Source organism: Oreochromis niloticus, linkage group LG1 (assembly GCF_001858045.2).
Source record: "Oreochromis niloticus isolate F11D_XX linkage group LG1, O_niloticus_UMD_NMBU, whole genome shotgun sequence".
In the NCBI taxonomy this organism is placed as follows: domain Eukaryota; kingdom Metazoa; phylum Chordata; class Actinopteri; order Cichliformes; family Cichlidae; genus Oreochromis; species Oreochromis niloticus.
In genome coordinates this window covers 12,573,370-12,599,257 of record NC_031965.2, presented here as the reverse complement: position 1 = coordinate 12,599,257, position 25,888 = coordinate 12,573,370, and the positions used below count along the sequence as shown (strand labels likewise).

Here is a 25,888-nt window from a genome sequence, read left to right as displayed (position 1 = left end):
TAGTAGTACAAAGAAAGGGATTTCTGATACATTTAAACATTTTAATTTACAAATTAGTGCACAATGACGTTTGTTCTGCTGTAATCACATTTGTTGCAGACCCAATAAACTTGTTTTCTTAAAATAAGTATCTGAAATGCCAAAAATTGTAATAACTTTTAAGTTCTTAACAATTGTACACAGCAGTAATGAGCTGTATTTAGTAGTAGGTCTCTCGGATCTTTGCTTGCAGACTGTCGCAAGTCTTCTTGGCATCTCCCAGCAACATCGATGTGTTGGGCTTGTAGAAAATGGGGTTATCTACTGCAGCGTAGCCCACGCCCAAAGTACGCTTCATCACTATCACCTGGTGGAAATAGTAAGAAAAGAAGGTGGTATATGGTTCGATTTTTCTTATTTTGGTACCATATCATCAAACACATTTCATCTAATAAAGGTAGACCAACCTGTTTGGACTTCCACACCTCCAGGACAGGCATGCCAGCAATTATAGAGTTGGGATCTTCTTGTGCCGCCGAATTCACCGTGTCATTGGCACCGATGACCAGCGTCAAGTCTGTCTCTGTGGGTCATAACATTTACACGTTTACGCACAAGGCAGATGAACTCAGAAACTCCAGCGCTGCACTAATCTCCCTCCACCATAAACAGAACCATGTGTGTCAGCCTGCGTGCCTGGTTGCTAAGAAAACAATGAGTGTTGTCCTAATAACTTGGCACATCCAAGTATCCAGACACAACATGTGGCCACTTAAAGCACAGATGAAAAGGAAAGGATGCGTTTATTACAAGTCACCGATCAAGTAATTGAATCCAACGCCTCCCTGCCAAAGTGACAGCCGTGTAACGGTAAATAAAACAGATCTTTCTAGAATTTATTTTTAAAAAAGGAGCTTGCCTGGGAAGTCGTCATTGATCTCATCCATCTCCAGGACCACGTCATAGGGAACGCCAGCCTCGGCCAAGAGTACGTTCAGCTGGCCGGGCATACGACCGGCCACTGGGTGGATGCCAAACCTGTTGGAGATGTTACAGCACATCACTGATTTTTCACTGAAAACCTGTCACACACATTGATAAAAGAATGTCCTGCCGTGTGTGTGTGCGTGTGTGCGCGCACAAACTCACCTCACAGTCTTGCCTTGTTCCTTCAGCATCTTCACCATATCTGCAATAGGATACTGGGCTTTGGCTGCACACAGACCCCAACCTAACAACATAAATATAGAAACTTGCAATAGCTGAGCAAATTGGCCTCTTGAACTTAGTAGGAATATAATGGTTATATCCTATCTAGAGACTCCATAATCCCCTTAGGTTGCTTGAGTCTCCTGTCAAACAGCTTTTCTTTTATTGGATGGGTGCCTGGTCATAGATAAGCATTTCACAGCTATTGTTCATTTTTAAATGACAGGCACAGCAGTCCTGCAGGACAACAGTAAAGCCACATATTCATCACCCTTCATTCCTTCTTTTGTCCTCCACCACCACAAGACTCCTCTCTGTGTTAAATCATAGCAGTCAAAAGTCTGAGAGACATTTTTCTAAGGAAAACTTTTGCATGTGTGGTGTGCTTTGGGGTCCCCTGCGTGCAAAGAGCTAGTTACCCTCTGTCTGCATAACCCCTCCTTAACCCTGGTGGTCAGGTACCTTCTAGAGTTCAGCATTACCCCTAATCGAGTTTTTCCAAGCCAGTGACTTGTATCCTGTATCTTCTATAATTCCCCAGACAGCCGGAGCCTTCTGTTTCCTCACTGCCATGCTTTGTTGTTGACAGCACATGGAGAGTCTGGACCGAATAGCCCTTATGATTTTTCACTGTTTCTCTAATCAAACCAGCATGTTCGACCACACAGCTGTCTCTGCACCGATTCGGAGCCATTGGAAAAAAACAGCAATCCTGGTATCCAAGCTACACGGAGTGGTTCCTCTCGCACAGGCCGTTCAACAACTACTCATTTGTCAGACAAGTCTGGCTTTTTCTGCTTAATAAATCATGATGTGGGCATTATCTCACACTCTGAAATCCAAACCACCATTATTTAGGCCCTGTGGACAGTTTGTGAACAAACTACTCCCTCTTGTGGTCACTACAGTTTAGCATTCTGAGTTTAATGAAAACGCTACCATCAGATGCCTGATTCTGGCCATTTCCAAGTACTCTGCAAAACATTTGGGCTTTCCCAGAGCTGTTTTTGATCTGACAGAGCAACTTTTTTTGTTTGGTTTTTTTGGTCAGGTGAAAGCAGTTATGTGGGAGATAGATGATGGTACTGATCTAAACTGATGATCTGAAAAATGACGTTTGGACTCCACGCCATCTACTGACAGGAGCACCAATATACAAGTTGTGCTCCATTTAAATCTCTTATGTTAGTCCAAGCTTCTTTCTACACCTGTCTGCACCTGTCTCTAAAGGGCTCCATCTGTTTCCAGCACCATCTCCACCCTCAACTGGGAAAAAAAAAAAAAAGTTTTTCTACTTCTTATGTAGAAGATTTAAAGCTTCCACCAAAATTTGCTTACAGACAAAGTGGCAAATGACAAAAGTAGCTGAGCTTTGAAGAAAATATAAATCATGGTGGAGCATTCTTCCAATGCACTGATTGCAAGCTGGCTTTAGGCCAAATTTTAACAGTTTCTATCAGTTTACATAATTTTTTGTGCTGCTCTAAAAGTGTTTTTTTCCCCCAGATGAAACAACTTATAGCTAAGGACTTCAAAAATGAGGAAACTTGGGTGAAGCACCGTTTTATCCAACTTGCTACCTGCTCTTCATGTCTGCTAAAGGCTTAATTAACCACTGATAACACAACACACCTGAAACCACTGTTGGAGTGCCAAAAACAGTTTCTTAGATGGCCATTTGAAGCTAACCCAAAGAAATAAACATACAAAAACACTTTGTCTCCATTCTCCATTTTAACTCATCTGTTTAAATTTAATATTGGAGCTTAAAGACATGGCTTCATTAACACATGGATGCCGTTATAGGTGGCTATATATCTATCTGCTAACCTTCACCTCAGCCAATTCTTCATTCACTGCAACCTATTTCACCCAGTGGCAACCTGGAATCCCTCCCCAATCAAACAGGGTGTTACACCAAAACCCTCCTTAGAATAGCTTTGGTCATTAGATTGCAGTGGTCACTCATGTTTTGCCACCATTAACTATAAGAGCAGCGCAAGGTTTTCACCAGCAGGTTGGGGAAAAAAAACCAAACAAAAATAAAACGGCACAGCACATTTTTCCCTAGCAACCTGTAGCTGCCAGGAAGTCACTGCCTAACCTCTAGGCTTTTACGACTAGGGTCTTCATTCACTTGATCCTACATGATGACACAGGATTCTTCTTCTCTCTCTCGCTCTCCCTCTCTCTTCTCCTTTCAGCTGCTCCCTTTAGTGGTCACCACGGCAATTCATCTGCCTCTATCTCACCCCATCCCCAGCATCCTCGTCTGTCACACCCACCCTCTGCATGTCCTTCTTCACTACATCCATGAATCTTCTCTGTGGTCTTTCTCTTTTCCTCTTGCCCGGTAGCTCCATCTTCAACATCCTTTTTCCAGTATATCCACCATTCCTCTTTTGCCCATCTCCGAACTATATCAGCTTTGCGACTCCAACTTTGTTTCCAAACTGCTCAACCCGCCCTATTCCTCTGATGTACCCAATGAAAATTCCTAATGAAAGTTTAAGCATCTTCAGCTCTGCCAACTCCATTTACACTTCCTATTTCTCCAAACCATAAATCATAGCAGGTCCCTCTACCATCTTGTAAACCTTTCATTTCACTCCTGCTGCTATCTTTGTGTCAAAAATCACCTCAGTCTTTCCACCATCCTAAATCTCCACCTGCTCCACCCTGCCTGCACCCTTTTCTTCACCTCTCTTGTACACTGTCCATTGCTTTTGGATGGTTGGATACACTGCTAATCACACTAGATAGTGCAACCTAATAACTCAATACAGTCACTTACAAGTGGGGTACTATTGTGGTAATATAGGTACCTACATTAAATGAAACAAACTGATAAAAGATCAGTTTCACAGTTTCACTTTTTCCAACCAACCAACGACAAAGCTGAAAATTACATTCCTCATCTTTGCTTCAAGACATCTGTAAAACAGTGTGTACCTGGGGTAATGATGATGTTGTTGGCCTCTTTGATTATGTCAATGGTTTGGTCCACATTGACCTCAGTGTGAGTGCCAACAATCTCCATGGGCTTACCACCCAATGTTGAGGTGGTGCCGTACCCGCCCAGGATCACGTTTGGCAGGGAGCGGTTCATAGCCTTGAGGAAGAAGCAGCCCAGTGACATGTTTGTATCCTTTTACTTCATGCACAATGCTGGAAATGTGCATCTACTCACCACACACATGATGTAGGAGAGGATTGCACCAGAGGAGCCAATCAGCGCTCCAACAATTGTCATGAGATTGTTGTCAAGCAAGAAGCCTTCGGCGCATAGCGCCCATCCAGAGTAGCTGTTCAGCACAGTAATGACCACAGGCATGTCAGCGCCTCCGATGGCTGCTGTTAGCGTTACACCCTATGACAGGTTGAATCAGAAAAACAAAACAGAAAACAAACAAAGTATTTTAACATATTCCAACTTAGATAAAACAATACATTAAAAATCAACTGCTGAAATGTAAATTCACTGAAAGAGATGTTGCCATTTTTTTTTTTTTCCCCCCCCTGCTGCCTGTTCGCAGCTTTAATAATGGTCACAAACTCACCATGACAGTGGAAAGCCCAGACACTCCCAGCAGGCACCCCATGCCAGTACCATAACTGGAACTAAGCATAAAGGGCACCATGCCTCCAACGGATGCTGCCATCAGACTGGCATTCAGCATGTGCCGTCCAGGCAGCAGCAGGGGGGCAGAGTTCAAAAGACCTGCAACCAAAAAACACATTTTTCAGAGAGGCAAGAGAAAGTGTTCTTACACTTTTGTAGGGGTTAAAAGGAACAACAAGAGAGCGTGCTTTTCTTTAACCAGTGTCAGGTGTATTTGAACCCTCAGACTTATCTGCGAAAGCCTCTAATCAGCTGTCTGAGCATCTGTCTCATCCACAAATCAGATAGCAACCCTCTACCAACCACAGCCATCCAGTCACTGGCCTGCCCTTCCCATGACAAATTACCAGAGAGCTTCTCATGTGTTCCTCTTGATTGGTCGGCCTAAAGCGCAAATTAGAGAGTGCTGACACTTACACAGAAACTCCTGGATTTAAGAGGGGATCTTTGGCTTTCAGTAGATGAAAGGAACAATCAGCAGCCGACCAGACAACCTGATGTGTTTTCATAGAGATTTGTGTGTAATAAGAAGAGCTATGGTCAGATCTGGACTGACAATGTGCAAATGAGAGATTAGTGTCAGATCGATTACCTTGAAGCTTGCCATAGGCCACCAGTGATCCACTGAATGTGACGCCTCCGATGTAAGTACCCAGGTAAGCCACAGTCTTGAGCACACCTGCAGCTGGGTGAGTATCCAGGTGAGGATACTCAATCATATACTCGGCAATGCATGTGAGAACAGCCGCCAGGCCCACAAGGCTGTGGAAAGCTGCCACAAGCTGGGGCAAGTCTGAGATTTCAATACGCTTGGCAATGGTCAGACCTGTAGTTGAGATATGAAGAACGTAAAAAATAATAATAATTTTTAAAAAGCAGCCAAAAAAAGTCAAACACTAGAACTAAACTTCTCGTGCACATTGGCAGAGTCTGACTGCTAGAAACATTTAGGGCATTGAAAAAACATGAAATTTAAAAAAAAGAAGAAAGAAAGAAGGAAAACATGGTTAAAAGGCAGACACCTGCTTCTAGTTATTGGGCCTGTTCTTCAAAAGGTAATCCTAGGAGTTCAAAGTTGAGCATTTAATTGCATTTTCTTGAAAACTAAGCGGCTCTTAATGCCGTGTGTATGTGCGCATTCTTAGGATGATTACACTGCCATTCATCTTCCTGCTTCTTAAATTACGATTAACATGTACAACAGGGTGATTGATGCATGTTATGAAGTAGCAATACTTCTTCAGAAGACTGGAGGAGCTGCATGCAAAGCTAATAACGAAACAAACTGCTAGACTTCAGAGGAGTCCTGCCCAAACTTTATCAATTTATTTTTTATTGAAAACTGAAACCTTGAGGTGCTACGTTATTTGCAAGTCTCCTTCACATGACCCAATGAAACAGCAGGCCGTACCGCTTGAGTTGTTCCAAAACCAAATTAGAAGCGCTGTGAAGCTACAGTGGGCATTTTGCAGCACAAGAGGTTTTTTGGGGGGCAGTTTAAGTAAAGAAACATCAGTGAACACAACATCATGATATCCATTTTAGTTGAATGCATGGAGCCACCTACCCAGGGTTCCCCCGCCGGCCATAGCCAGAGACATCTGAGACAGCAGCTCCGGTGAGGGTTTGAGGGCACCGAGGGTGGCAGCAAGGCCCCCTGCCACTCCCATCATGCCGAGGGCGTTCCCCAAGCGACTGGTGCTCTGGGCAGACAGGCCGGCCAGCGCCCCGACACAGCACAAACCTGAGCCCAAGTACATCATCTGAGGAGAAAAAGTGAGAATCAGCAATTTATCATAGCTACATGTTGAGAATGGATCAATAATTCATCAAAGAATCGAGAAGCAGGATGAAAGTAGTCTAAAGATGAGAAGTAATTCCAATTAAATAAAAGCTTCTGAACAGTTTCTCCCACATCTATTTTTGTCCTGAACTTTTCAAAGCATTGAACAATGAAGTACACGAGGAATCAAATATTTGAGTCATTTAGAGCTGACATCAAAGTGGACCCAGTCTGCTAATCTGCAGCTTTTTTTTTTTTGGAAATACATTCTACTTAATAGCTTTGAAAAGCTAGCTCACAATTAAAGAAAATCCCTATATAGCCTCTACCAGGCCTTGATGCAGCCCCACAGTGAACTCCCTCAAAGAAAAGATTTGAATAGCAGGTGGGTAGGTTTCTGTGCTCAAGCCAGAACTGTGTACCTGACATGACCATAATGAGAGTTTCCCCCATCTCACTGACATCATGCAGAGCCAAGAGTAGAAAAAAAACAAAAACACACAAAACAAACCGTGTTTAAAATGCATCCACTACTGCAGTAACAGAATCTATGTGAGAGAAAAAAAAAAAAAAATAGAAGTTTAAAAGGTTCTCTCGGGCAAATCATTCCAAAACCAGCTGAGAGAGAGAATCTCTCCAGTGTGTCCCGTGTCTGGCCCCCGGCCTCCTCCAGTACAGCCCAAACACTTTACCTTGGAAGTGTCTAACCAGATGCATCTCAGAAAATTCAAATATTTAAAAGAAGTTCAGTATTTCCCATCAGTTAGTTACAACACATGAAAATTTTATATATTGTAGACTCACAGAAGCTACAATGTTTCAAACTGGGTTTTTTTGTTTGTTTTAATTTGGATAATTATGGCGAGTAGATTTTTTTAAAAGTCATTAGAAGAACAGTATAAATACCTGTAAATGACTCAGCCTACTTAATACACACAACCACAGTCATGGAGAAGACTGCTAACTGGACAGTTGTATAGATGATTATCACTGATTCTCTTCTCAAGCAGGAATATTGACACTTTTCATAGAAGGTCATTAATATAGCACATCAAAACATATTAATGGAAAGTTGACTGAAATGGAAAAGTGTGGTAGTAACAAGAAAAATGGACGCCCGCAGCCTTGAGAGGCTTGTTAAGAAAAGTTGATTCAAGAGCTTTGGAGAACGAGTGGACTGAGGCTGGGGTTTGATCTTCCTAAGATCAAACAAAGATGACAGACAAAGTCAAAAGCACCTTACCTGGGTCACTCTGAAAAATTACTGGACTATTGTGCAGTGGTCCGAGGCCCTTCTTTCAGATCAAAGTAATTTTCGCTCTTTATTTCTAAATCAAGGTCCAAGAGTCTGGAGGGACAGCAAAGAGGCACACAAGCCGAGGTGTCTGAAATCCAGAGTGAATTTCCTGCAGTCTGTGATGGTTTGAGATGCCACATCATCTGCCGGTGTTGCTGATGGTTGGTCCACTGTGTTTTATCAACTCCAAAGTCAGTGCAGCTTTCTTCAAGGAGGCTTTAGAGAGCTTCAAGTTTCCATCTGCTGACGAGCTTTATGGAGATGTTGATTTTCTTTTCCCAGCAGGACACAGCACCTTCACACAGTGCCAAAACTAGTACCAAATGGTCTGCTGACCATGTTATTACTGTGCAAGACGGGCCAGCCAACTCACTTGACCTGAACCCTCACAGAGAATCAAAGAGGTATTTGTCAAGACCAAGATGAGAAACACCTGATCCAATACAGACAAGCTATCAAAGTAGCATGGGCTTCAGAAACAACTCAACAGACCCACAAGCGGATTGCCTCCATGGCAACCTGATGCAGTAATTCATGCAAAGGAGCAACAATCAAGAATGAACACACTTTTCAGAAGCTGGATATTTCTGTATTTGAAATCCTTTTTTGATCGTGCTTAACTTTTCTATTAAACTGACATAACTGCATTTATGATGTTCACAAATCGTGAGCCATATTTAAAGTTAACATAATATTTCAGTTTAATTTCTATATTTATTAGACTGAAAGTATGCATAAAAATTTCCATGGGATCCTCATTTTGTAAGATGCACATTTATACATAAAATTAAATGCACTTTCTAGCAAGCAGAGGTCACCACACTAAAGTACCACACGGAGTACCATATACTCTACAACAGCGGTCCCCAACCCCCGGGCCACGGACCGGTACCGGTCCATGAGTCGTTTGGTACTGGTCCGCGAGAGTTATGGCTCAGGTGTGAAATTTATGGTTTTCAGGGTTTTTAATCATTAACTCTGTTTCCCTGGGTCTTTTCCCGTGTGTTATGAATAAATCTTCTTTTTTTGCTACTGGTACAGGTTTTATTTTGTTGTACTAATCCAAGACATCTTAAAGGCCGCTCGGTGAAAATATTGTCGGACATAAACCGGTCTGTGGTGCAAAAAAGGTTGGGGACCGCTGCTCTACAACCAATTAATTTCACTGTTAAGCTACTTAATGCACATTACATTAAGTAGCTGATTGTCAGTGGAAACAAATGTGAGTGGGATGACATGATGTGCATCTTCTCACCTGCTCGATGCTGTACCCAGCAGCCACAGAGGCTCCGTATCCTCCAACAAATGTAGCCCCAGGCAGCAAATACAGGTAATTGTACTCAGGAGGGTCGGTGGGGCGTTTAAACATGTCCAGCATCCTCTGGGTGATCAGAAAACCACCTGCACAGGTACAGAAATAAATTAATGAATTAACAGTTTTCATTTGTTTGGGTGGGAAATTATTTATGTTCACTGAAGCCATTTTTGTGTCCAGTTTTGAATGTCACACCAGCAATGTTGATGGAGGAAACAAAGGCAGCAGCCAGAGCAAGACTCTCAGGCAGGGAAGAAGGTGTGAGACCTCCACCCATCAGCACCAGGCCTCCTACCGCAGTCAGACCTGACAGAAAAGAATTTGTTAACAAATAAAAAGGAAACACTCAAACACCACATCTATACAGACTTTCATGACTTTAATGCGTTCTGACCTGAGATGGCATTGGTGACGGACATGAGAGGTGAGTGCAGAGCGGGGGTCACACCCCACACAGTGTGGTATCCCACTATCCCCGCCAAACCAAAGGTGGTGACCATCTGAGTGAAAGCAGCATTGGGCGAGATGACGCCCAGAGCCAGACAGGTAGACAGGCCTAGAGAAAGAAAGAGCAAGGCTGTGTTGCTGTTGCTATGTTTGTGCTTTCCCTGCTGCTGTAGTTTCAAGTTTGGTTTCCAGTCCCTTCTTAACCATTAAAGGAATGGAATAACTGAATAAGACAAATAAACATGTCGTTTTATTACCAGCTATTATGATTCATAGTTCCTCTGAAAGAAGTGAAGCGAAATGTTTGAATTTACTGAAAAATATATTCATCGCTGTGCTCGGTTACAGAGGGGCTTCCAAAGGTCACAGTAAGATCTGTGTTGTGAGTAACAATGACTTGTTTTAAAAATGGAAAAATTACAAAGTCAGACTGGAAAGTAAAGGATTTTTCCCCTCATGAATCTTACAATGAAATCCCAAAGAGACATGCTTATACTGCAAATTGCTTTTCTTGTCCACATAAAGGTTTCCAGTTTACATATCCATTATGTAGAAAAGCAGTCCCACTTTACATTTTGTTTTATATAGAATCAAAGTCATTTCTTAGTTTTTGGCATACTTGTTATACCCAAATGCTTCAGATCAAACAGATTTTAATATCGAGTAAACAGGTTTTTAAGGGGGGGAAAAGCCATCCCAACGTACCTGAAACTTCTATGTGAAAAAACAACTCCCCCCCCCCTAAATGTAATAACTGGTTGAGCCACCCTTGGCAGCAAGAACTGCAATCAAGCATGTGCAAAAACTGGAAATGGGTCTCTCGTGACTGTGGAGGGATTTTGGCCCACTCTTCTTTGCAGAATTGTAATTCAGCCACATTGGAGGATTTGAGCATGAATAACCTGTTTAAGGTCAAGCATCTAAAGTCCACAATTTGATTAGACAACTCCAAAACCTTCATTTTGTTTTTTTAAGACATCAAGAAATGGACTTTCTGGTGTGTTTTCAGATCATTGTCCTTCTGCTTAACTCAAGTGTCCTTGAGCTTTGGGGTATAAACTCGAGGCCAGACATTCTCCTTCAGGATTTTCTGGTAGAGAGCAGAATTCATGGTTCCATGAGTTGTACAGGTCTTGAAACAGGAAAGCAACCCCTGACCATTACATTACCACCACCATGTTTGATTGCTGGTATGATGTTCTTTTCATGAAAGGTTGTGTATGCCCGATGTAACTGGACTCAGAGCTTCCAAAGATTGTAACTTTTACCTGGAAGGCCAGGTAGGTTTGGATAGCTTTTTTCCTCAATAAATGAAATAATCATTTAAAAACTTTTGCATTTGCTCAAGTTATCTTTGTCTAACATTAATGTCACACTAACACACTAACACAAACCATTTAAACCGAGGGTGTCCAACCGAGGGAGTCCTGGAGCTTTTAGATGCATCGCTACTCCAACACAGCTGAATCAGATGGTTGGATTACCTCTTTTCAGCATGCCATCAAGTTTGGCAAAGGCCTGATAACAAGCCATTCATTTGATTCAGGTGTGTTGGAACAAGGATGCGTCTAAAACAGGGGTGGGCAATCTCAGTCCACGAGGGCCGGTGTCCCTGCAGGTTTTAGATCTCACCGTGGGTCAACACACCTGAATCACATGATTAGTTCATTACCAGGCCTCTGGAGAACTTCAGGACATGTTGAGGAGCTAATTTAGCCATTTAAATCAGCTGTGTTGGTTCGAGGACACATCTAAAACCTGCAGGGACACCGGCCCTCGTGGACTGAGATTGCCCACCCCTGGTCTAAAAGCTGCAGGACAGTAGCTCTCGAGGACTCGAGTTGGACACCCCTGATTTAAACCAAAAGATAGTCCAAGTACAATAAAATGTACATTTTCACTATTTGTATGCTTTAATTTCAGTACAAATTAATGTTTTACACAGAACAAATCCTCTCAGTGAAGCCAAATAAAGCAGTACTAAATGTCCCAGAAGTCTGAATATTTCTGCGTTTGTGTTTAACCTGCAGTGTAGACACCAGCAGAGGTCATGGTGCGATTGAAGGGCGAAACAGCCGCCACTTTCTCGGCCTCCAACTCTGCGACCGTTTTCGGTTTCACCGGCGGTGGCGGGACTGTTTTTGGAAGAGGCGATGGGAACATGTTCCTGCCTTCCTGAATGCACCAGAAAACACACAAGAAGACCAGAGTGAGGAGAGAGGAGTCCACAAAAGATTTGCGTGAGAAACAGACATCAAGACTTTCGCACAGTGGGAGAGCTCTTGAACACGAACTCGTGGACGGCACAGGGGATTACACTAAACAAAAAAGCAATCACAAACCAGTTAGCAGTGGTTTTGAAAGATAAATTCTCTTTTAAGGGGCTGAATAATGCTTAGTGTAACAAGAGGTAAGCTGATATGTCCTATTGAGGTTGCGTGCTTATTCTGCCATAAACAATGTGTCAAAGCTAAATTCCTGGAAAAGTGTATTTTGAAACGTTCATAACATTCTTGCTGGGATCCAACTTGAGCTATTCCCAGCTGGGACTGTGTTTTAGTACTCAATTGGCGCTCTACCCAAGCATGACAGGATCTGACAGCGCATGCTGAGAGGGAAGGAGGGATGCCAGTGGGGATGGAAGCTGACAGGAGACAGTTACTCGAAAAAAAAAACAAAAAAAAAACTGCACCTTCATAACAAGAGTCCCACGGATGACATGGTCAATTGTTCCATAATCAAATTCTTCTTTGGGCTCATAGTGGAAGTATTCCTTGTCTGGACTAATGGCCTTCAGAAGCTTCAGTATGTTGTTTGAATATAGACTGCTGGCCTGGGTGGCCATGCGGCTGGGCAGGTCTGTGTAGCCGATGTGCGTTACTCCCTAGTTAACAAAAAAAAGTACATTAGTCATACATAAATAAATCATATATATCCCAAATCACAAATACGTCTTTTGCATTCCTTAAGATTATCCAGTTTTTATCCAAATGTGCAAGCTAGGCCAAAAACTCACCCTGTAAACATGCAGCTCTCCGGGCTTTGTGGTCTCGATGTTGCCCCCTGCCTCTGCAGCTAGATCCACCACTACAGAGCCATCCTTCATAGACTCTACAAACTCCTTTTTGATCAATATGGGTGCACGCTTCCCTGAGTAAGCACAGGACCACAGGTAGAAAGGAATGAGATGCATCAAACAGCATCATGCTGTCTAACAAAGAGGATAGTCAATCCACATTAAAGATGTAGTGACCCTCATGAAAGTGACATTATGGGGTTGATGGGGCTTAAGCCATAGTATAGAAAAATTGGATGAGGCCACTGTGCCATCATACGTTGGTTAGTTAGATCTAGTTGCAAAGTCCAAAGCGGAGGCTTTTCACCATCGCCACCTCTTTTGAAAGCACAAGTGATGAGTGAGGGGCAGACTAGCAGACAATTTACTCAGTGTCAGCAGATAAAATGATACGTTCCTTATGTTTAGGACCAACTCCCACGAAGCCTACTGAGTCCTTAGCTGCTAGATTACATAAAATGAGCCAACAGCGATTGAAATTCTCAGCACACTTGCAGAGCAATATTTCATATGTTTATCTCTAATTGATGTTCAGTGTTGCTTTGGAAAAGATGAAATAAAAGCAAATAGTGGTGACACTTTTGATGCCAAACGATAAAGGCAAAAGTGGCTTAAAGTACCGATGTGACTCACCGGGAATTAGGGCAGTGCTTACGATAATGTCGACCTCTTTACACTGCTTGGCAAAAAGAGCCATCTCAGCCTCGATGAACTCCTTTGACATCTCCTTGGCATAACCTCCAACACCCTCGCCAGACTCTTTGAGGTCTACTTCTAAAGGCTCAGCCCCAAACGACTTGAACTGCTCCAGAGCCGCTGGCCTGAAAGTCAAGAAGCAGCCAGCCTATCAGCAAAAATCTGTCCATCATTAGTAAGCCTGCGGTTTGAGGCGATGCCAACCTTATACCTGGTATCAAACCCTCTGACTATGGCTCCCATTGACTTGGCTGCCCCGGCTGCTGCCAAACCAGCCACTCCACCTCCAATAACCAGGACCTGTTTACAACCGAAACATCCAAATGTGCCAAGGTTTCACTTCACACTTCATTTTTTATTTTAAGTATATTGAAAGGAAAGAAAACGCTGTACTGACTGTAGAAATAGATCATGCTTGGTTGAGTAAAACATAGACTATTACCTTAGCTGGAGGGACTTTTCCTGCAGCTGTGATCTGACCAGTAAAGAACCTGCCAAAGTGGTTGGCAGCCAGAACCACAGCCTTGTACCTACGTAACAAAAACTCACGTCACATTTACATTAACTAAACAAACAGACGAAATCTGGACTTAAAAATACATTTTTGTTTACCCAGCAATGTTAGCCATGGAACTGAGTGCATCGTAGCCTTGTGCAATGGTAACTCTGGGCACCTGATCCATGGCCAGCACAGTGCTCTGCCTCTGTGACAGCTTATTCATCAGCTCCTGGTTCTGTGCTGGATAGATGAAGCTCACCAGGGTGGATTTGGGTTTCAGGAGATCTACCTCACTCAAACTGGGGGCTCGAACCTAAAAAGAAAAAAAAAAAAAAAAAAAAAAAAAATCCATTTTCCACTCAAAATTAAATAGAACTGACAGATATGTTCCCAGCCACCCACCCTAAGCTGTATATGATGTCCTCAAGAGCAAATACTTTTAATACACAAGACCCCTGGCTGTGAGCCCCACCTGTGAATGGATTAAACTTTCTGATTCCAGCCACTCTGAAGAAAGACGGAAGCTAAACTGAGGAGCCACAATAAGACACAGTTTAAGATAATGAAGGAATATTTTGAACTACGAGGAATAGCTTTGAATTTGAAATAAGTATTACAAGTCTCTTTTAACCAGCTGATGTGCGTCATCTGGCTTCATAAATAAATACAGCTGAGCTTTGACTGCACAGCAAGGCTGTTTTATAATGACACTGCCAGCGACATGTATAAGGTGAAAAGCACAGGCCCGAGAACAGAACCCTGTGGAAGTGTATAATGAACTTTTGTCTGTGAGGAAGACTCGTTAGCCAAGTGTTATTCAAACCAGAGGAGGGTGGTTACTTTGACTGGAACATATCAGGAAGCTCAAAGTGATCATTGGTGTCAGATGCTGCACTGAGATGAGTCTATAGTATGAGGCCTTAAGAAGATTGTTGGTGGTTACGGTTTCTGTGCTGTGAAGCTGCAAAAAAAGAGTCTGATCTGCGGACCAAACCGAGCCAGGTACGAACCTTAAGGACCAAGTCTGAGCTGAGGGCTCCCTTAACATCAGTAATGGTGGCTCCAGCATCTCTGTACTGCTGATCGGAGAACTTTGATTCGTCCCCGGCGCCGCTTTCCACCTGCACCCTGAAGCCCTGTTTGACCAGCGCCTGCACCCCAGCCGGAGACAGCGCCACGCGACGCTCATTCTGTAACGTCTCCTTAGGAACTCCAACCACCAGGTCCTTGTAGAGCACACCTGAGGACAAAAAACAAAACAAAAAGAAAAAAGGGAAACTAAAACAATGCAGCCGAGAGTGAAGAACTTGGAACTTGTCACACAAAAAAATATACACAACAAGATATAAGTTTATCTTCTTTTACGCAACAACGCAGCAGGCATGCGCGTACAGCTGAGATTTGCGTTGCTGGAAACAGTGTCAGGTTACACATTTCTCTCCCTACATGGTGTGGTGACCTCGCCACCATGGAGACATTATTAGCAGGTGATTGGCACCAGGCCAGCACACACACAGAGGCCCTGCAGTCCTACGCAGACACTCTCCAAAGTCAAACTTAAAAGCTTTCAGCAACTCACAAAACTATGACGAACACTCTGTGCCATGTGCCTCGCACACAGCACCGGCTCCATACACAAAAGGCTGTCATCAGAATCAGCCGCACTGCTGTCAAGTTTTTACATGTCACCTTTAACTGACCTCTCGCCCGCTCTCACATGTTAGCAGCGCTCACGAGCAAAGCCGCCGTCTGCTTTATAACAGCTTTCCCTATTTTGAGAACATCTCTAGCAACCTGCTGCAAACAGTTTGTGATCTGCAGTGGAAGTTTTCCACTCTTTTGGCCGGCCGGAGCGTGTCCTTGAGTGAACCGTTACGCTCTCATTCCTCAAGTCAGACACGAGAAAGCACGCAAGCCCAGCCTGTCCTCTGTGAGAACACTGTAAAGTGAAGCAGAGAGATTTGTACATTTCCTACCTCTGGAGGCCTTTTGGTCCCATAACACAGGGAAAGTCCTGAAATGCCTCCTTCCTGGGAACTTCAGATGGACCCCTCGCTGGGACAGAATGACAGAGGAGCTACAGATGCAGCGGAGAAGGGTCGACATGGCTGCTGAGCGTCCGCCCTGAGGCTCCTTCTAAGCTCTTGATTACGAACACAAACAAGGAGAAGGAGAGGTTGACGATAAGGCGACACTACTTCTACATCTGTTGTCAAATAAAAAAGAACATTATTTTTAAAAAATACCCTCAAAGCAAGTCCCGGGCCCCCCTTTCTCCAAGTCACACACTCAGACTGTGTGTGCTGCGAGGCCTACAGACAGCAGAGTGACATTTCAGCCACACACACACACGCAGAGCACAGGGTTGATTACACACTCCAGGCTTCTCTTCGCGAGAACTGGAATTATGACGGCACAGGGGGGAAAGTGTGCCAAGTGTGGCCTGGTTGTTGTGAGCCGGAGAAGAGCCACCAGTGAGCAGATAACAAAGGGGGGGCTGGAGGGGGGACAGCTCAGACACAATCAAGACTGGAAAAAATGTGGTGTTTACAAATGTTGGTCTGTCTTATATAAAGACAAACAATGCCACAACCAGAAAGACAAAACAAAACACATGACTGTGGAAACTTGTCATACTTTGGTTGCTGTTTTGATTTCTGAGTCACAACAACGTTTTGTTGTTTACCCTCCCTCCCATTCATTCATTCATTCATTCATTCATTCATTTTGTTGAATCACAGTCAAATCACTGCTCCTCATTCTCCAGTAATCCAGTCAGACACTCAAAGACCGGCTGATGGCCTTCCTTGTTCTCACACTTGCCTTTCAGGTTTCCAGAAAGAGCGAGTTTAACAGCAGTGTCACCTGCGAGGTTCCTATATCCCCAAAATCCTTCCCGTCTGCTTGCAAGGAGAGACAGACGACCTTCCACAGTTTCCTTATCACTGCCGGACTATTTGAGTATAAATAGCAAACCCACGTGACTTCAGTCATCACCACCTCTGAAGCAGCTAAACTCCTTCAGGCCCTGCGCAGGCTGATACACTGCCACACTCCCACAGAATTAAAGGCTGGATTAAGACGCCCGGGAAGGAAGACACTGGCTGGTCATTTTATTTTAAAGCGGTAAAAGTGGATGAACCGACCGACAATGGTCCTTACTGTGCAATAAAATAGCTTTTATGACAGTAACAGTTAGAACAAACACTTTCAGTCTATCTTGGGCACAAGTAATTGGGGACTACCTGGTGTCGGTGTTGTTAATTAGGCCAGTGTGCATTTTCGTTTCTGCACACTAGGTGACGCCAGAGAGTCAGAGAACGCTGTCCCACCTGTAAATGGTTGGACGACAAAAACTATTACTGCTCCCTCTCTTTGCAAGTCCCTGTAATGTTAATGTTTAATTCAAACAATCTTATCGGTTTATAAATTTACATTTACATAAAATCCAAGAGATATATATATATATATAAAGATTGGAAAAATTAAATAATAATGGTAATTACGGAAACAATTCATTATTATATTACATTATATTATATTATATTATTCTTTTTTTAATGTTTACTTGATATTTGAGGAATAACCTCAGTACAAAACATGCAGCCAAACAGAAGCAGCATACATTAATAGAGAGAATATATAATTAAATACATTTCCTTATATTCTGCAGATAATCTTCAGAAAAATAATACAGCAAAAAGAAGACAAATAATGAGGGAATGTTGAAATAAACATTTATTCACACAATAATGGGTCATTTTTTGCACGTGGGTTTTGGGGTTTTTTTAGAGTAGCTTATCCATAGTTTTCTAATGACTGTTTTTATGGCAAATACTTTCATTCCAGTCCTTATACCTGACCCTTTTCAGAGGAGTGTTTTTTGTTACGCTACCTAATGCTGACCTATGAATCATTCAAACATAAAAAGGCACCTTACTCAAGAGATGAACCAGTGTTGTGTCTACACATTACAGACACCTTAGCAAAGAACCAATTTCAAATCATTTCTTTGGGCACTTTAGACCAGCAGCCTGTCACAAAACACGGCATTTGTTCTCATTTGTTAGGTTGAATTTATGAATTAACGCCAAAGATAACAAGGTTGACAGGCATAAAATTGGATCAACAAGTGGAGAACAACAGAAGAAGTGACAGGCCTAAAAAAACAAATGCAGCAGACAAATTATCTCTAAAAATAATCTCCTTTAGAAATCGGGGGGGGGGGGAGAACAGCAAAGACCTGATACAGGACCTGAGAGATTCATGTGGCCCTTCAGTTGCTTGGACCTCAACATTATTGAAGCAGTGTGGGATCACTTTGACAGAGAACAGAACAAAAGGCAGCCAACATCCAAAGAGCTTTGAATGTCTTTCTACAAGCCTGGAGAAATATTCCCGAAGACTACTTAAAGAAATTACAAGAAAACCTGACTAAGAGAGTTCAGACTGTGTTGAAGAATAAATACTCCTAAAGATTCCAAATATTGACTTTTATGTTCACTGAAATTGTAAAAACTCTCTTTATGTCTTATATACTGTATTTCCATATATGTTTGCACATGCTCCTATTTCCCTAGCAAAATATAAAGAAATTAGGGGTGACCCAAGACTTTTACGTAGTAAAGTGTCGACGCGGAAGATTAGCGTCACCTCACGCAGGAAGCTGTTTTGGTTGACCGTGTTGTTTTAATGCCACATGGATTTTGTAAACAGTAAAGTCTGAGTTGATATGTTCTGTGTAGTATATAGTTGGTATTAGCACCCATTTTATTTCTGATTGTTTAGGTGCTGTCGGCTGGTTTCAGCCGTTTCCGGTACATAAACCTCTTTGCCTTAGACCCAGCTTAGTCAGAGTTTTGTCCTACATGCTAACGGTTAGCATGTAGCCTCGGTGAAGTTTTATGCTGCCTCTGAGTTTCTGCTTAGTCTCTCTCCCTCACTAACGTTACGTGCGTCTCTGTCTCTATTTCCCCGTCAGGTGGCTGCAGGCGGAGCATGGAGCCTCTGAGGCTGCTTTCCGTGGATCCATCAGACCGGGGCTCTCAGAGATGCAGGCTTGGTCCGGGCATGATGTCGGCGCTGGGTGTGCACCTGGGCTCCCCTCTGCTGGTGTCTGTCCCCGGAGGAAGCTGCCTGTGCACTGCCTGGCCCCGGGCTGACCTGGCAGAGGGCTTCCTGCAGATGGACCTGAAATGTTTCTCCCCCAGTCTTCTCTCTCAGCTCCCCTCGCACCTGAGCCTGGACCCCGCTCAGGTGTCACCTGTGATCTGCTCCAAACTGAAAGGCGTCAGGATAACCGTGATAGTCCAGAGTGTCAATTTCAGGAAACGCACACCGCATCGCCTTGTTCATGAGCTTGTAAAAGACATGCTGAAAGGTGTTTGTGTCCATGATGGGTTTGTAATAAACCTGGAGGATTTCGACACAGAGATCAAATATGTTGTTATTGAAAGCATCAGTCCAGAGTCGGATAGTGCTGGATTCATCACCTCGAAGACTGCTGTTGAGATTGCTGGCATCCAGACACTCCGACATTACAGGAGTCAGCTGCAGGACCGGCACACAGTGCAGCTGGGGGGGCTGGAGGAGGTGAATTTCTTTAAATAATACCTAACAGAGTGTTTTTCCACTGTGCAACACCTAATGTGTGTGGTTTTTTTGTTTGTTTGTTTTTACAACATTTTAGGTGTCTGCATCACTTAGAGAGATGCTGAAGCTGCCACTTCTCTATCCAAGCACACTGAGCTCTCTCGGTGTATCCTGTCCCAGAGGGGTGCTTCTGGTGGGGCCTCCAGGTGTAGGCAAAACCTTGCTGGTCCGCCAAGTGGTGGGTGAGGTGGGAGCCTGCTTGGTGGTGGTCAGAGGGCCAGAGGTAAAAAAGATGATACTAAACACACCTCATCATAATATTGATGCCGTCTAATATTCCTCGTAATACGCGGAGCATTTTGCATGTAAATGCATTACCAGTAATTCTGAACAATAATTTCAGGTGGTGGGGGCTCGGCCTGGTGAGAGCGAGGAGGCGCTGCGGGCCGTGTTTGAGCGTGCTCGATCCGCAGCAGATGAAGGTCCCTGTGTGCTGTTCTTAGACGAGCTGGACTCTCTGTGTCCGAGGAGAACCAGCTCGTCGGCTCCGGAGAACCGGCTGGTTGCTCAGCTTCTCACACTCATGGACGGGATGAATCAGTCTGACCGCTTTCTCATCGTCGGAGCCACCAACCGGCCGGACAGCTTAGACCCAGCACTGCGCCGGCCAGGGAGATTTGACAGAGAGGTGTGTGTCCGCTCACTGTCACAGATCCAGTGTTTTTAATCTTTCTTGAGAAAGATGATATAAATTTCATCTTCTCTGTGAAGTGTAGATAATTGGGGTGCTTATGCAGGGGTTTCTCTCAGACGTTTGTAATGCTTCAGTTGACTGATTTGTCTAGCTTCAGATTTCACTAGAGATATCTTTGTTTCTAGAGATGCAGAGACAGAGATACAGTAATGTGCAAAAGTCTTGGGCCACATATCATTTCTTTTCTAGAAAAATTGGAAACAAATTAAATGTTTTATTAAAACATGTCCTAACATACATGAAAATGCACCATATAAGTTAAAAACAGAGTTTATACACTTTTAAGGAGCTTAAAACTCAATATTTGTTATGGCGACCTTTGTTCTTAAACACAGCCTGAACTCTCTTAGGCAAGGAAATAAAATAACGTTGGCTCACATGACTTCCCATACTTCAGTGAATAGGCTCGGGATCTGCAGCATGTCTCCTAAATGACGAGGCAAAACCCATGTGACACAGATACACTGTATGACCCTCCGGTGAAGCGTTTTGTTTTTGAAACATGTCTGGAGGAACAAAAGAGGATTTTATAAAAACAGAAGATGACAGACGACAACCGAACGCCTCGGTACACCTAATTCTTTAACACTGCTGGTAGTCACGACTACGTATAGATGTAAACATAGAGTTGGGTTTTTTTCTGATTATAAGGCAAGATGTACCTTTTTTACTTATATAAAATATCTGTCCAGGTCGGTGAGTTGGTGCAGATACGTGTATGTGAGTCGTTAGTCTCTGAGTGTTCGTCTTTCCCACAGGTTATAATCGGAGCTCCAACCTTGCAGCAGAGAAAGGCCATCTTGTCTGTCCTGTGTGAGAGGATGCCTGTGTGTCCCAGTGTGAACCTGACAGAGCTTGCACAAACAACTACAGGCTACGTGGGAGCAGACCTCAGTGCCCTGTGCAGGGAGGCCGCCATGCACGCTATACGGGAAGACTCCAAAGTAACGACAGCGACCTGTCACAGTGAAACAAAACACTAGTTTTTGCTGTTTTGCTACAGGAACGACACACTTTATTGCTAATTGTGCAGCTGTGTTGTAATTGTAAAGTCAAAGTTAAAGCCTGAATAAGAATCACATTTAGAAATTCATCTCAAAAGGCTCACAGTGAATGTGTTCTTTAGATGTGTGAAAGATTACATAGAAAATAATAGGGAGAGTGAGTGGATGACAGCTGTAAAAACCTGTTGCTGTTTCTGTCACACTGTCTGCAGTGTTCAGGGGAGCAGCTGGTGAGTATGAAGCACTTCCATGAGGCTTTGAAGTCGGTGCGTCCCTCCTGCCTTCGGAGCAGCATGGGCAGGACGGAGCTCTCTCCGGTGACCTGGGAGCAAATTGGAGGCCTGGATGATGTCAAACTCAAATTAAGTCAGGTAGCTAATTGAGTGGCTTTGCTCAAAAATGCACATTTATGTATTCAGAGAAAAAACTTTATTGCTGGATGTTTATTTTCCCTCACTGTCTCCACGTCAAAGAGCATCGAGTGGCCGATGGCGCACCCTGAGGCCTTTGTTCGTCTGGGTCTGTGTCGACCGCGAGGTGTGCTGCTGTACGGGCCTCCGGGATGTGCAAAGACGACGCTCGTCAAGGCTGCCGCTACTTCCTCCAACTGTGCCTTCCTGTCTGTCAGTGGCGCTGACCTCTACTCTCCCTATGTCGGAGATTCAGAGAAGGCTTTAGCTCAGGTTCTTCCTCTTTATAATCTCAAACAGACGAGCATTAATGATTGTGTCCTCCCTTGTGTTTCGTCCACTAAGCCCTGCGTCTGTCTGTCCACATGCAGCTGTTTCATCAGGCCCGGGCCTGCGCTCCAAGCATCCTGTTCCTCGATGAGATTGACTCACTGATTGGCTCGCGGTCACACAGTCAAACACCAAACAGCGTACAGACTCGTCTTCTCTCTGTGCTCCTCAACGAGATGGATGGGATCGGCCTGAAGACTCATGAGAGGAGAGGGACGGAGAAGATCCTCCAGGCAGAGGGAGTCGAGGAGAGTCACACACCTGAGCAGGTCAGACGTTGTAGAAACATGGCTGATGCTGCAGCTGGCTTCTATGTTTCTTCTCTTAAATTTCCAATTTGTTTTGTTTCATTTTGCTTTTGTGGCACACAGGTGAATGTAAAAATAGCACAGATTTTTTCAGGGGTAGACTTCAGATGTTTGGGGTTGACATCTGTTGATCTTTGGCTTTATACAGATTTAGGGTTTTTTTGCTTTTTGTTTTTCGTTCACAGTTAGGTGTGTCATTACATTAAGCAGCTTTATCTTAACGTGACTCTTCTCTCCTCAGCTCTGCTGTACTCCGTGTGTATCTGACATTGTAAGACAGTAACTTTCCACTTGGTCAGTCCAGAAATGAACATCAGTTGGTTTCTTAATGAGTGAGGTAGATGTGTGGCAGTCATAATAAGAGCTTTTTGAATTCTCCAGATACTAAAGGAAGTAACAAAGGTATGCTAAAAGTGGTAATAAAGGAACCTTCAGTGTTTACTTTATTACAGCTTTTAGCAGAGGACACACTGGAGCATCCTTTATGAAAGAGGACATAATACCATCCTGCAGTTCATTGTGACACATCATCAATCCATCTGTTCGTGATTTAATCAACACTTTATGTGCTTTTGCTGTTTGACAGTTGGACTGCCAGGAAGTGTGCAACAAAGATGTAATGGTTGTAGCCGCCACAAACAGACCCGACTGTTTAGACAGCGCCCTCCTCAGGCCCGGCAGACTCGATCACATCATTTATGTCCCACCACCAGACCAAGAGGTAAAGGACTTCTCAAAACAGGACAAAAATGTATTACATTTACCAGCAATGTTGTAAGAAAGACTTGGACTTTAAGAGGTCATTTAAAATAAAGTAATCACGCCTCTCCTGTCAGCGTATCTGTGTTTAATGACCCTCACTTTCTAATATTTAGGCTCGACTTGCTGTCCTGAAGGTGTGCACAAAGTGTATGCCTGTGGGTGCCGATGTGCGCCTGGAGGATCTCGCAGCAAAGACCGAGCTTTTTTCTGGAGCTGACCTGGAAAATCTTTGCAAAGAGGTGACATAAACATATGAAACCCTGGAATTCTTAGACTTGTAAAATGTAAAATCCTTTCTTGGCGGATAGATTTGAAATAACTGAAAATATTTGTTTGTTTGGCTTTTGCTTTTTTTCCTCAGGCTGCTCTTTTGGCATTGCTGGACGGGAACATGGAAGCCTCAGACATCAAACACACGCATTTCCTACGATCCCTCAGCAAAATGAGCTCCTCTCTGACTGAACAGCAGATCAACAAATATGAAACTCCTCCCAGATGACACACATAATATTTGACTGATCTTAAAATTGTATTATTACTCAAATATTGTTTTAAAATAAAAATAAAAATTCTAAAATTTGACACTCTCTCTCTTTTAGTCATTTCAAATAACATCCTTTTTGAGATCAGCTTGAAACCCAACCACCAGTTACTGACCTTCACTTTTACAACATGGCCATGGGAGGGCGCTGCTCACTTAGAAAATCTATTGATCATCATCTAATGATGCGTTAACCTCCAGTGGTGCATTTCAGTACAGGAAACTCTCTCTGTGTACGTGCTTATCACCTCGTACAACCTCCCATCCCGCCTCCATCTCATGAGCTCACAATGTGTCGCACTTAAAAGGAGTTCCCATCAGCAGGTAAACTGTCACAACATAGCTGCGTGTGAGACTGCTCCTCTTCAGTTTTGCAAGTGGATGCTTGAAGCCTTAGAATAACCAGAGTTGAGTGGAAATACACTTAATTCCTCTTTGAGTGCTTAAAACCAATCAGAAAGATGTCTGGATTTTTCCAAATGTTGAGAAAAAGGAAAGAGGTAAGATTATTATTATTATTATTATTATTATTATCATTACTCTGTTGCATTGAGTTATATCCTGTGTGGGGGGCATTGTGTGATTTAATTTGTTGGACTGTTTTTTGTCCTGTAGCTCATCCCTCTGATAGGGTTTATGGCTTTTGCTGCAACAGGAGCCACCTCTGCATCGATCTACTTTCTGCTTACTAAACCTGACGTTATGTGAGTGTTACAAAGCTCTTTCTCATTTATTAAAATAATGCATTTGTCTTATGGTATGTTTTTAGCTTCATTTGCACTTCTATCTCATTTTCACACCTGCTTAAACTCTGTTGTGTAAAAATACTTAAGAATGCATTTGAATTTACTGTTTATAGTTTGAATAAGACCAGCAACCCAGAGCCATGGGAGAGGCTGGACCCGTCAAAACCCCAGAAGGTAATGTAGTAACATTGCAGAGCACTTAATAATGTTTATATTCTGGCTAATAAGCCTTCCGGTTCTTATCAGCACCAAAATATAAGCAGACTCTCCTCCTGCAGCTTCAATCTGCTGAGTCACTGAGGAAAGAATTTTATCATTAACGCCAGTCGTTAATGTCATCGAAAGAAAATAAATTACCACAAGTAATGGCACAGTCCCGGTGCGGCCACATCATTAAGTCTGTTAATTCAGTTTAACACTTATAAATAGGTCAGACGAAGCCTCGTTATGTTTTTTTGAAATTTCTGGCATTTCATTGCAGCTCATCACCATCAATCAGCAGTGGAAGCCCGTGGAGGAGCTGGAGATCGTGAAGAGCCTCACAAAGTGAAAGAGCCCGGGTTCCTCCCGCGAGTCTGACGACACGCCTCCGCTCACTCCCCACCCCCCCATTAGTCTAACAGAATCGTTTCTGCACAAACTAGGACACTTTGACACTCAGTGTGCGGAAATGCTTCTGCTCAACTGGTGGGGTTCACCCTGCTCTGTACTGACCTTTCTCAAGGACATCCATCACATCACAATAGGCAGATATGGTAACTGATGACCGTGCAACCTTTGAGTCCGAGGATGATGAATGTAAGCTTTCTCTGGGTCTCTGTCAGTATATATTATTGCAGAAGTATATATCATTGAATTTATTGTGTTCAGGTTTTGCCAGGGTTGGTGGTCCACGTGTTCTTGCTGTAGATGTGACTGTACGATAGTGTTTTAATGGAAAAGACACAGAATGTTGATTTATTTTGTAATGTACTGTACAGTGATAATAAATTATTATTATCTGTCCCAGTGCTGCTTTTGTGCTTTATTCAAATTAACGTATTTAAAGATGCTGAGAGTGTGCTTGACCTAGAAATCGATTATTAAGTTAAATGTAGCCAAAAGAGATGCCGCTCCACTTCTTTTAGTATACATATAGTCACAGAATAATGAACGCACATGGTTAGTTTTAAGCTCTTGTACATTTTTCTTATTAACAACAGCTTCATGACATCAACCCTGCTGTTTTTCACACCAAACATGCCGACTCATCAAAACAGGAAGGGTGCAGGTGTTACTAATAAGCTTAACCAGCAATACGACAACCCCCGGGGCTAAAAGGCAGCTGAATGGAATTCAGTCTCATTATTCTAATGTGTTTGCACCTGATGTCCACATGCTATCTGTGACACGTCCTGTAAAATATCTCATTAAAAAGGCAGAACAGCAAAAACGGTTCAAAACTCACCTTTACATTTTTTCAAGTGAACATAGGAAATTTAGGTCAATCAAAATAAAGGCACTGATGAGTGACATTTT

At 43.2% G+C, this 25,888-nt stretch overlaps 3 protein-coding genes across 9 annotated transcripts; 2 read left to right on the top strand and 1 right to left on the bottom strand.

Moving 5' to 3' along the window:
* Positions 1 to 27: 27 nt before the first annotated feature.
* On the bottom strand, positions 28 to 16,887 carry nnt2 (nicotinamide nucleotide transhydrogenase 2). Of its 3 annotated transcripts, XM_025904344.1 has the most exons (23): positions 16,747 to 16,857; positions 16,170 to 16,235; positions 15,900 to 16,066; positions 14,934 to 15,163; positions 14,037 to 14,236; positions 13,867 to 13,954; positions 13,636 to 13,724; positions 13,362 to 13,549; positions 12,669 to 12,802; positions 12,345 to 12,536; positions 11,677 to 11,827; positions 9,600 to 9,761; positions 9,401 to 9,511; positions 9,146 to 9,291; positions 6,378 to 6,573; positions 5,403 to 5,636; positions 4,749 to 4,909; positions 4,379 to 4,558; positions 4,141 to 4,300; positions 1,129 to 1,210; positions 899 to 1,017; positions 447 to 562; positions 200 to 346 (listed from the first exon to the last, which is right to left on the bottom strand). In XM_025904344.1, exons 3-23 carry the CDS (start codon positions 16,027 to 16,029, stop codon positions 200 to 202), a joined length of 3,216 nt encoding a protein of 1,071 aa, XP_025760129.1. In that variant the 5' UTR covers positions 16,030 to 16,066; positions 16,170 to 16,235; positions 16,747 to 16,857. The 3 variants fall into 3 exon arrangements, with proteins under 3 accessions (XP_005461636.1, XP_025760129.1, XP_003456827.1); XM_005461579.4 differs by lacking the exon at positions 16,747 to 16,857 and having other exon boundaries at positions 28 to 346; positions 16,170 to 16,326; XM_003456779.5 differs by lacking the exon at positions 16,170 to 16,235 and having other exon boundaries at positions 16,747 to 16,887.
* Positions 16,888 to 16,940: 53 nt separating this feature from the next.
* Positions 16,941 to 23,665, top strand: afg2b (AFG2 AAA ATPase homolog B). Of its 5 annotated transcripts, none has more exons than XM_019365247.2 (11): positions 16,941 to 17,049; positions 18,905 to 19,515; positions 19,613 to 19,798; positions 19,919 to 20,203; positions 21,028 to 21,213; positions 21,486 to 21,644; positions 21,747 to 21,956; positions 22,055 to 22,282; positions 22,908 to 23,042; positions 23,197 to 23,322; positions 23,445 to 23,665. In XM_019365247.2, exons 2-11 carry the CDS (start codon positions 18,922 to 18,924, stop codon positions 23,580 to 23,582), a joined length of 2,247 nt encoding a protein of 748 aa, XP_019220792.1. In that variant the 5' UTR covers positions 16,941 to 17,049; positions 18,905 to 18,921; the 3' UTR covers positions 23,583 to 23,665. The 5 variants fall into 5 exon arrangements, with proteins under 5 accessions (XP_019220792.1, XP_005461633.1, XP_005461634.1 ...); XM_005461576.4 differs by lacking the exon at positions 16,941 to 17,049 and adding an exon at positions 18,573 to 18,638; XM_005461577.4 differs by lacking the exon at positions 16,941 to 17,049 and adding an exon at positions 18,573 to 18,740.
* Positions 23,666 to 23,892: 227 nt separating this feature from the next.
* Positions 23,893 to 25,365, top strand: lg1h15orf48 (linkage group 1 C15orf48 homolog). Its single transcript, XM_003456759.5, has 4 exons — positions 23,893 to 24,124; positions 24,240 to 24,328; positions 24,484 to 24,544; positions 24,852 to 25,365. The coding sequence occupies exons 1-4, from the start codon at positions 24,086 to 24,088 to the stop codon at positions 24,918 to 24,920; spliced, it is 258 nt and encodes an 85-aa protein (XP_003456807.1). The 5' UTR covers positions 23,893 to 24,085; the 3' UTR covers positions 24,921 to 25,365.
* Positions 25,366 to 25,888: the final 523 nt, after the last annotated feature.

What these genes read in the sequence shown, in the direction of transcription:
- nnt2 (XM_003456779.5), bottom strand. Translation starts at nt 16,029, where the DNA reads ATGTCGACCCTTCTCCGCTGCATCTGTAGCTCCTCTGTCATTCTGTCC. An exon ending in GAAAAGTCCCTCCAGCTAAG is followed by an intron (nt 13,725 to 13,866) that starts GTAATAGTCTAT and finishes GGTTGTAAACAG; the next exon opens with GTCCTGGTTATTGGAGGTGG. An exon ending in TTCCTCCATCAACATTGCTG is followed by an intron (nt 9,292 to 9,400) that starts GTGTGACATTCA and finishes GTACCTGTGCAG; the next exon opens with GTGGTTTTCTGATCACCCAG.
- afg2b (XM_005461576.4), top strand. An exon ending in TGGTGGTCAGAGGGCCAGAG is followed by an intron (nt 19,799 to 19,918) that starts GTAAAAAAGATG and finishes CAATAATTTCAG; the next exon opens with GTGGTGGGGGCTCGGCCTGG. An exon ending in CTATACGGGAAGACTCCAAA is followed by an intron (nt 21,214 to 21,485) that starts GTAACGACAGCG and finishes CACTGTCTGCAG; the next exon opens with TGTTCAGGGGAGCAGCTGGT.
- lg1h15orf48 (XM_003456759.5), top strand. Translation starts at nt 24,086, where the DNA reads ATGTCTGGATTTTTCCAAATGTTGAGAAAAAGGAAAGAG. An exon ending in TGTTGAGAAAAAGGAAAGAG is followed by an intron (nt 24,125 to 24,239) that starts GTAAGATTATTA and finishes TTTGTCCTGTAG; the next exon opens with CTCATCCCTCTGATAGGGTT. An exon ending in CTTACTAAACCTGACGTTAT is followed by an intron (nt 24,329 to 24,483) that starts GTGAGTGTTACA and finishes TACTGTTTATAG; the next exon opens with TTTGAATAAGACCAGCAACC.